This window comes from Cebus imitator, unplaced genomic scaffold, assembly GCF_001604975.1.
Source record: "Cebus imitator isolate Cc_AM_T3 unplaced genomic scaffold, Cebus_imitator-1.0 Scaffold475, whole genome shotgun sequence".
Lineage (NCBI taxonomy): Eukaryota > Metazoa > Chordata > Mammalia > Primates > Cebidae > Cebus > Cebus imitator.
Window position 1 is genome coordinate 1,376,067 of NW_016107790.1, and position 9,009 is coordinate 1,385,075.

The window sequence follows — 9,009 nt, forward strand, 5'->3', positions numbered from 1 at the left end:
GTAGAGACGGGGTTTCACCATGTTGACCAGGATGGTCTTGATCTCTTGACCTCGTGATCCACCCGCCTCGGCCTCCCAAAGTGCTGGGATTACAGGCATGAGCCACCGCGCCCGGCAACATATTCAAATTTTCTAAAATGAAACCATGCTGTTATAATTAGAAAAATATAAGCATGATCAAAATGTTTTCAGAGGATTTCAAAGAAAAAGGAGTAGAAGATATACTTTTCTCTATTCCTCCCACTAAGTACAACTAAAAACCTTGGGCATTTATATAAACCAAACATAAGAAGACCTTGAAAGCTGAAGAGAAGACAGAAGACAAATTAAAGAACTTGAGACCCAAGGAACAACACAGCAGTGAGTCCTTGGGCTTCCTTTTTGCCTTATATACTCTGGATTTGGAAGTGAGGAAGCTGGCAAATTGTCACTGAGCACAGACTCAAACAAAACGAAACAAAACAATGAAAAGCATCTACTTTCTCTAGCCAAAAGACTGAAGCAGCCCAGCAAGACAGAACAATCTTAGATAATAACCACTGTACTCCAGGCAAAAATGAAAAAAAACTATGGCCCTGACCCACCTGAATCAGCAAAAGCTGGGTGGGCAGCTCAAGTTTCCACCCTCACAAGGCAGTAACAAGGCACTCCAACACTTCCACTGGGATGGTGGCAGAGAAGGCTAAGTATGGAGCCAGGAAGTTCATCCCCAATGGCCAGTAGAAAATTCCCCTACACTTGTGGTGTCAGTAGAGGCCATCTGTGGAGCGTGGACTTCCAGCCCAACCTGGCAAAAATACATGTCCCACCCCTGCCTACTGGGATGGTATCAGAGGCCTGGTGGAGGGTCAGGACTTTCACCGTCACCCAGATGTAACAAGGCCATCTCCACAGTGGCGTCATTGGAGGCTATGGGGGAGCTGGAACTCCCATTCCCACTAAGCAGTAATGAGAAATCACTAGGTGTTCCCCGGTGTCAACAGAAGCCAGTGGAAAATCTGGGCTTCTCCACCTGGAAGTAATGGAACCCACCACTGCCCCACTCAGCCTTGCAACCACCTTCCCTGTCAGAGTAGTGTAAGAAAAAAACAGTGAAAAGTAGCAGTTTTAAATAAGATCCAGAGTCTCATACAAATACTCAAGTGTCCAACTTTCAATCAAAAAATCACTTATACAAAGCCCTCCAACTGAATTTAAAAAGACAATTGACAGGCTGGGCACGATGGCTCATACCTGTAATCCCAGCACTTTGGAAGGCTGAGGAGGGCAGATCACTTGAGGTCATGAGTTCAAGACCGGCCTGGCCAACATGGTGAAACCTCGTCTCTACTAAAAATACAAAAATTAGCCCGGGCTAGTGGTGGTAAGCACCTGTAATCCAAGCTACTTGGAAGGGTGAGATATGCGAATCGTTTGAACCCGGGAGGTGGAGGTTGCAGTGAGTTGAGATTGCACCACTGCACTCCCAGCCTGGGCAACAGAGCAAGACTTTGCCTCAAAAAAAAAAAGACAATTGACACATATTAACACTGAGTTGACAACAATTGTTAGAAACAGCCATGATAAAAATATTTCATGAGCAATTGCAAACACATTTGAACAAATGAAAAAATAGGAAGCCTCGGCAAAGAAAAACAATGTCCCGAGAAAGAAGTGGAAGACATGGAGAATCAAACGGAAATTTTGTAACTGAAAAACACAGTGACCAACAGAAAGCTCAGTGCATAAGTTCAGTGCAGAAAAGGAACAGAAAAAAGAATCAATAAACTGGAAGACAAAATAACAGAAGTTACCCAAATGAACAAAACAAAGAAAATACATGGAAACGTAGTACCTGGGATATGGCAAAATATCTAACATTCATGTCACCGGATGTCAAGAAAGAAAGAAAGGAGAGCACTTCTTTCGGTGAAAAGGCATTCAAAGAAATAATGACTGAAAATTTTCCTATTCTGGCAAGAGATATAAACATACAGAAGCAAAAAGCTGAGCAAACCAAAATAGGATAAACCTATAAAGAAAATTAACAAACTACAAGTGAGAGAAAATATTTACAAACCACATATTTGGAAAAGTAGTATCTAGAATATATAAAGAACTCTCAAACAGTAAAAATCCAAATAATCCAGTTAGACCACAAACCAAAGACACAGAGATTTCACTGAAGAAGATACACAGATGGCAAAGTAGCACATGAAAAGATTATCAGCACCATTAGTCATTTGGAAAATGTAAATTAAAACTGCAATGATATACCACTACATACCTACCAGAATGGCTAAAATAAAAATGATACCACCAAACGATGGCTAGGATGCAGGGAAACTGGATCACTCACACATTGCTAGTAGTTTGGCAGTTTCTTAAAAACTAAACATATAATTACCATACAACCCAGCAAATGTACTCCTGGGCATTTATCTCAAAGAAATGAAGATTTAAAGAGATAACAAGGTTTCTGCACATGAATGTTTATAGCAGCTTTATTCCTAGTAGCCAGAAACTGTGAACAACACAGGTATCTTTCAATGGGTTAATGATCAAACGAACTGCAATACACGTATCTATACTGAGGAATACTACTTGGCAAATAAAAAGGAACAAACTTTTGATACGTGCAACAACCTGAGATGACTCTCTAGATGATTATGTTGAGGGAAAAAAAGCCAACCCCAAAAGGTTATAGACTGTGTGACTTTATACATAATATTCTTGATGACAAAATTATAGAAATGGTAAACAGGTGAGCAACCGCCAGGCACTGGCAGTGGGGGGCAGAGGCAGGAGGGAAGCTGGTGTGACTATAAAAGGGCACATGAGAGATCCTGGTGGTGATGGAAATGCTGCACGTGTTGACCTTATCAATCTCAATATCCCAGTTGTGATACTATATAATAGTCTTTGCAAGATGTTAACACTAAAGGAAAATGGGTAAAAGATACAGCTGATCTCTCTCTGTATCATTGCTTACAACAATATAAATTTACAATTATCTCATAAAAGTTTAATTTAAAAAATGTTAGAAGGAGACAGAATGAAAGAAAAGACTCGTTTGAGAGAGGCATAAATGCTGGGAACAATTAGATAAAGCAGTAATGGTGGGGGAAGAAAAGGGAAGGAATTAGGCTGGAAAGTGAGAAGGAGGTAAAACCGATGATGAGAAGTTGCCCTGTGGTTTTGGCAGGGAGAGGACTAGGGGTCATGCTGCTGTGTGAAGGAGGAGACCCTCATGGCGGCCACAGTACAGTGCTCTGTCCCCTGGCCTGAACCTGGTAAGTTACACTGTGTACTGTGGAAGGGGACCCACACAGGGAGCCCCCCTCAACCTCCGGCCCAACTGTGTTATTCAACTTGTTTCCCTCCTCCTTACTCCCTGGCAAAATACCCAAGTTATGCAGTTATTCTGTCTCCAGGCCAAAACAGATCCAATTTGTAGAATTTTAAAACAACTTTTTAAAAAACTAGCTTGGCATCCTCCCCAAATACCTGACAATTTCTTACCTGTCCCCAAGCATAGAGGTTATTGTGTGTCTGAGATGGGTTCACTTTGGACAACAGGAATCGAGCCTTTAACAACACAACAAAAAAAACGTTTAAAGATTAAAAAGTGACATTAATATTAGTGTAACAGAAAAAAGGTAAGTTTTTACAACTTTTTTTTGGTTAAACTAGAATTGTTTTACTGCACAGTAACTTATTTCTTTGGCTTAAGCCCACTGGCTCTCCATTTAAGTATCCTAAAACATAAAATACGTATTTTATTTTGGCAATCCTTTTACACAAGCATATTTTGACCACTCATTTAGAAAGAACTCATATTTGGAAGATTCCTGTGTGTCAACTTATGTCATCACATAAAAAACCACCCTGTTTGGATATATAGCCGTAACAATCTATCATAAAACAAACCAACCACTGGAGCTAGAGCTCAGTTCACTCACCTGACTGCCTCCGTGCTCCGTGTTAATGTAGCGTGGCATCGGGAAGCGTGCTTGCAGAATTTCTTGAGCATCATCCAGTGGTGCCTGCAGAAGGTGCTTGAAGTTCTCGTACTCGGGCATGTCCTGGTAACCAGCTTTACGCCACTGGGCTATGGTCTACACAGAAATAAACCAACCAAAACTATTGTGAAACCGTTAACAACAGCCTTCAGTCACACTGACATTCTACCATCGCCACTCAGGGCTTGTTTCCAGTGAAGAACTCTTATATCAAAAATGATAAGCTTCAGAGGGAGAGCAAAGCAGAGCTACTGGCAGGAGGAGAAGCAGGAGTAAGCAAGTGGGTGCTTCCACCTGCACATTCCCCCAGGAATGTCATGCATCACTCACGCCTCCTCTCTTCTATATCAACGAGTTAACAAAGCCTGTGGATTACTCATCCCAAGGAGCCACGGCCTCCCTCCTTTTCCACTTCCACTGTTACCACTCAGTCTAGCCTCTCATCTCCGCACACCTGGCAGAGGAAGGGATTTGCTGGCTGCCCACACAGACTCCATTCCCTCATCTTCTTTCCTAACAGCACACACATTACACTCCTCCTCTAGTGATACAGAGTTGGGTGCAATTGACTCATCCCCGTGCCCTGCTCCTGCTGGGCCCTGAATCAAGGTATGCTTAGCAAGGGAGACGAAGGCTGTAAGAATCAAAGTGTGTTGATCAGGCAACGAGGAGAAGCCATATGCTAAACTATGGAAAGTAGACTGTCTCCCTGACTAAACTACATATTTTGTCACCCTTCCTTCTTTTATACGCATCAGCAACTGGTCTAGGAAATATCTTATATACACAGGAAATCAAGAAACATTCATTAACTGATTCTTATACCTTATAAATAAAGTGAAGTGCTTTTGCATGTTACTTAAGAAAACAAGACGACAATGGAGAGGAAAAATGGAGAAAGAGGCTATAGCAAGTGTGCAATGTGTCTTCACAGAGCCATGAACATGGCTCCAGGCAGAGGATTCTTGTCAGATGCCTCCTTCTGTAGCCTGCTCACTCCTTCTCAGAGTGGCAGTTACCATTTTCCAGGACTAAATGCTGTGACTGACTGTTGGCCTATGGGAAATGCCTGTAAGCTTACCAGGATCCAAGAGTTCATAAGAACACTCACATCCAGCACACTCAGGGCTTTGGGAGGGTGAGAACAAAGTCACTGTCTTTATCCTTAGAAACCCTCACTTGCACAAGAATGTGTTCAGTAATTGGAATAAACAGGATCAGGGGTTACAAAAGAAATGTTGATAATCAGGGTGAGCTTAAGGCAAAGAAAGCACTGTACTGTGGCCTCCATGAGGGTCTCCTCCTTCACACAGCGGCATGACCCCTAGTCCTCTCCCCACCAAGACCGCAGGGCAACTTCTCATCATCGGTTTTACCTCCTTCTCACTTTCCAGCCTAATTCCTTCCCTTTTCTTCCCCCACCATTACTGTTTTATCTAATTGTTCCCAGCATTTATTCCTCTCTCAAACGAGTCTTTTCTTTCATTCTGTCTCCTTATAACATTTTTTAAATGACTTGTGGATACAGTCAGCCCTCGGTATCCACAAGGTTGGTTCCAGGACCACTCCTCCCAATACCAAATTCCATAGATCCTCAATACAAAGTGGCACAGTATTTGCATATAGCCAATGTACATCTTCCCATACACTTTAAATCACTCTAGATTACTTATAATACCTTATACAATGTAAAGATTATGTAAAAGTTCTTGTGCTGTTTTGTTTGGTTGGTTGGTTGGTTTTTTTGAGACGGAGTATCGCTCTGTTGTCCAGATTGGAGTGCAGTGGTGCGATCTCGGCTCACTGCAACCTCTACCTCCTGAGTTCAAGTGATTCTCCTGCCTCAGCCTCCTGAGTAGCTGGGATTATAGGCGCCCGCCAACATACCTGGCTAATTTTTGTATTTTTAGTAGAGACAGGATTTTGCCATGTTGGCCAGACTGGTCTTGAACTCCTGATCTCAGATGATCTGCCTGCCTCAGCCTCCCAAAGTGCTGGGATTACAGATGTAAGCCACCACACCCAGCCTGTGCTGTGTATTTTATTTATATTATTTTTTATTATTATTTCAAAATTATTTTTAACCTGCGGTTGGTTGAATCTGCAGAGATGAAACCTGTGGATACGGAGGGCCGGCTGTATCACTACCAAAGGACCCAGTGGGAAGAGCAGCTGGTCATCCGGCCCTCAGTCCAGGACTATTACTGATGGCCTAGCACCTGTGTGCAAGTGGCTAGCAGAATGGGTGTTAATATGCTGAAAAAAGTTTAAAGTTATAAAATACCTAGGAGTCTTAGAAAATAATACTTCCTAAGTTACTGAAGGAATCCTGAAACACAATTTATATCTTTTCACGACATCGGAAATCATTTCTAATAGTTGGTCACTAGGAAACCAAATTTATGACCAATTAAATGAAGGTAGAGAACATACAATAGAAGAAAAAGCATCACTGAATATAAATATCACCATTATCTCCATTGAAGGATTTTTTGCCATAAACACGCAAATAATTCAGAGGAGCTATTCCCTTTCTTAGGGCATGAACCCCACTGAGAAAGAAATGGACTGAGAGCTATCCACAGCTATCCTAGGGGTCAGCAGACCTAGTGTAACGTTCCCTGGGCCATGTTATTTCATCAAAGTACAACTTTAGCTCCAAACGCTAACTCTGATAGAACAGTAGTATGTATAAAATATTTACTGAGGAGAATAAACTCGTCTTGCCTAACTTTGAAGGTAATAAATTACAGTGATTTGCCGGGCGCGGTGGCTCAAACCTGTAATCCCAGCACTTTGGGAGGCCGAGGCGGGTGGATCACGAGGTCAAGAGATCGAGACCATCCTGGTCAACATGGTGAAACCCCGTCTCTACTAAAAATACAAAAAATTAGCTGGGCATGGTGGTGCATGCCTGTAATCCCAGCTACTCAGGAGGCTGAGGCAGGAGAATTGCCTGAACCCAGGAGGCGGAGGTTGCAGTGAGCTGAGATCGCGCCATTGCACTCCAGCCTGGGTAACAAGAGCTAAACTCCGTCTCAAAAAAATAAATAAATAAATAAATAAATAAATTACGGTGATTTAAAAGAATCACCTGAAATTTTTTTAAAGCATGCAGTATTATTGTTGTTATTATTATTATTATTGAGACGGCGTTTCGCTCTGTTGACCATGCTGGAGTGCAGTGACGTGATCTTGGCTCACTGCAACCTTCACCTCCCGAGTTTAAATGATTCTCTCACCTCAGCCTCCAGAGTAGCTGGGACTACAGGTGCATGCCACCACGCCTAGCTAATTTTTGTATTTTTAGTAGAGACGGGGTTTTGCCATGTTGGTCAAGCTGGTTTTGAACTCCTGACCGCAGGTGATATGCCCACCTCAGCCTCCCAAAGTGCTGGGATTATAGGCATAAGCCACTGCACTGGCCCATACTTACAGCAAATATTATTGAAATTAATAAATATACAAATTCTCCAGGGACCTAAGAAAAGATTTTATTCACTAGAATAAAAGCCACTGTGCTTTCTAAGCCCAAACTTGTAACAAATGTCAGTAAAACCTAAATTAATAAATAAGAAGAAAACAAAAACCACAGTTAAGGACAGTAACTCTCCTTGTGCGCATACTGAATAAATTTGTATGCCTTTTCTCCAATTTAAAAACAAAAATAAATAAATTAATAATATAATCTTACCTCACCAAGATAAATGACAATTTGGAAGAAAGTATCCATCAGCAAAATTCTGTCAGCTAGAATGCTGCTGCTGTCCAGGAGTACTGGCTGAAGAAAAAGAGAGAGAAAGATGGCATTGGTCTTCCCTGCTTCCCACACAGCAACCACTTCCACCCGACTCTGACCCCATGCCTGGTATCCACAGCAAAGGCTATTTACAAATGGTGCCCAGCAAAGTGGCTCACCCCTTTTCTTCCTGACACATTTCCACTTTCTGCTCCTGACTCAGTCTCTACTTTGCAGGAAAAATTGGCTCCAAATAGTTCCTCATCAATTGAGAAGGGAGATTAATGATACCTTTTTTTTTTTTTTTTTTTTTGAGATGGAGTTTCGCTCTTGTTACCCAGGCTGGAGTGCAATGGCGCGATCTTGGTTCACCGCAACCTCTGTCTCCTGGGTTCAAGCAATTCTACTGCCTCAACCTCCCGAGTAGCTGGGACTACAGGCATGCGCCACCATGCCCGGCTAATTTTTGTATTTTTAGTAGAGACGGGGTTTCACCATTTTGACCAGGATGGTCTCGATCTCTTGACCTCGTGATCCACCCGTCTCGGCCTCCCAAAGTGCCGGGATTATAGGCGTGAGCCACCGCGCCTGGCCGCATGATACCTTTTTTTTTTTTTAACAGTCAGGGTGTTGCTCTGTTGCCCAAGCTGGAATAAAGTGATATGACTCTGGCTCACTGCAGCTTTGACCTCCTGGGCTCAAGTGATCCTCCCACCTCAGTCTCTCGAGTAGCTGAGGCTACAGGTGTATGCCACCATGCCCAACTAATTATTTGTTGTAGAGACAGGGTCTCACACTATGTTGATCAAGCTTAATAATATCTTTTGATCTTGGAACAAAAAATAATTCTGAATATTCTCAGTTTTGTATGTATTTTAGAAATCAGAGACACTCTCTGTAGATAAGACAGACTATGGATACCTATATGAAAGACAGCATTTAGTACACATTTTTAAAGTTTACTACAAAATATATATTATGGTTGGGTGTGGTAGCTCAGACCTGTAAACCTAGCACTTTAGGAAGCCCAGGCAGGCAGATCATTTAAGCCCAGGAGTTAAAGACCAGCCTGGGCAACATGGCAAAACCCGGTCTCTACTAAAAACACAAAAAATTAGCTCAGCTGTGATGGCATGTGCCTGTGGTCCCCACTACTCAGGAGGCTGAAGTGACAGGATCACTTGAACCTGGGAGGTGGAGGTTGCAGTAAGCAGAAATCGCACCACTGCACTCCAGCCTGGGTGACAGAGTAAGACCCCATCTCAAAAA

The 9,009-nt window shown here is 42.5% G+C and overlaps 1 protein-coding gene across 1 annotated transcript in view; it reads right to left on the reverse strand.

Moving 5' to 3' along the window:
- SEC23B (SEC23 homolog B, COPII coat complex component) overlaps window positions 1-9,009 on the reverse strand; it is a 44,788-nt gene that overhangs the window by 1,372 nt on the left and 34,407 nt on the right. The window contains exons 17-19 of the mRNA XM_017512667.2: window positions 7,696-7,782; window positions 3,942-4,097; window positions 3,502-3,567 (exon numbers count right to left, since the gene is read on the reverse strand). Of these exons, the coding sequence (XP_017368156.1) occupies window positions 3,502-3,567; window positions 3,942-4,097; window positions 7,696-7,782 (309 nt within the window). The remainder of the gene's footprint in view (window positions 1-3,501; window positions 3,568-3,941; window positions 4,098-7,695; window positions 7,783-9,009) is intronic.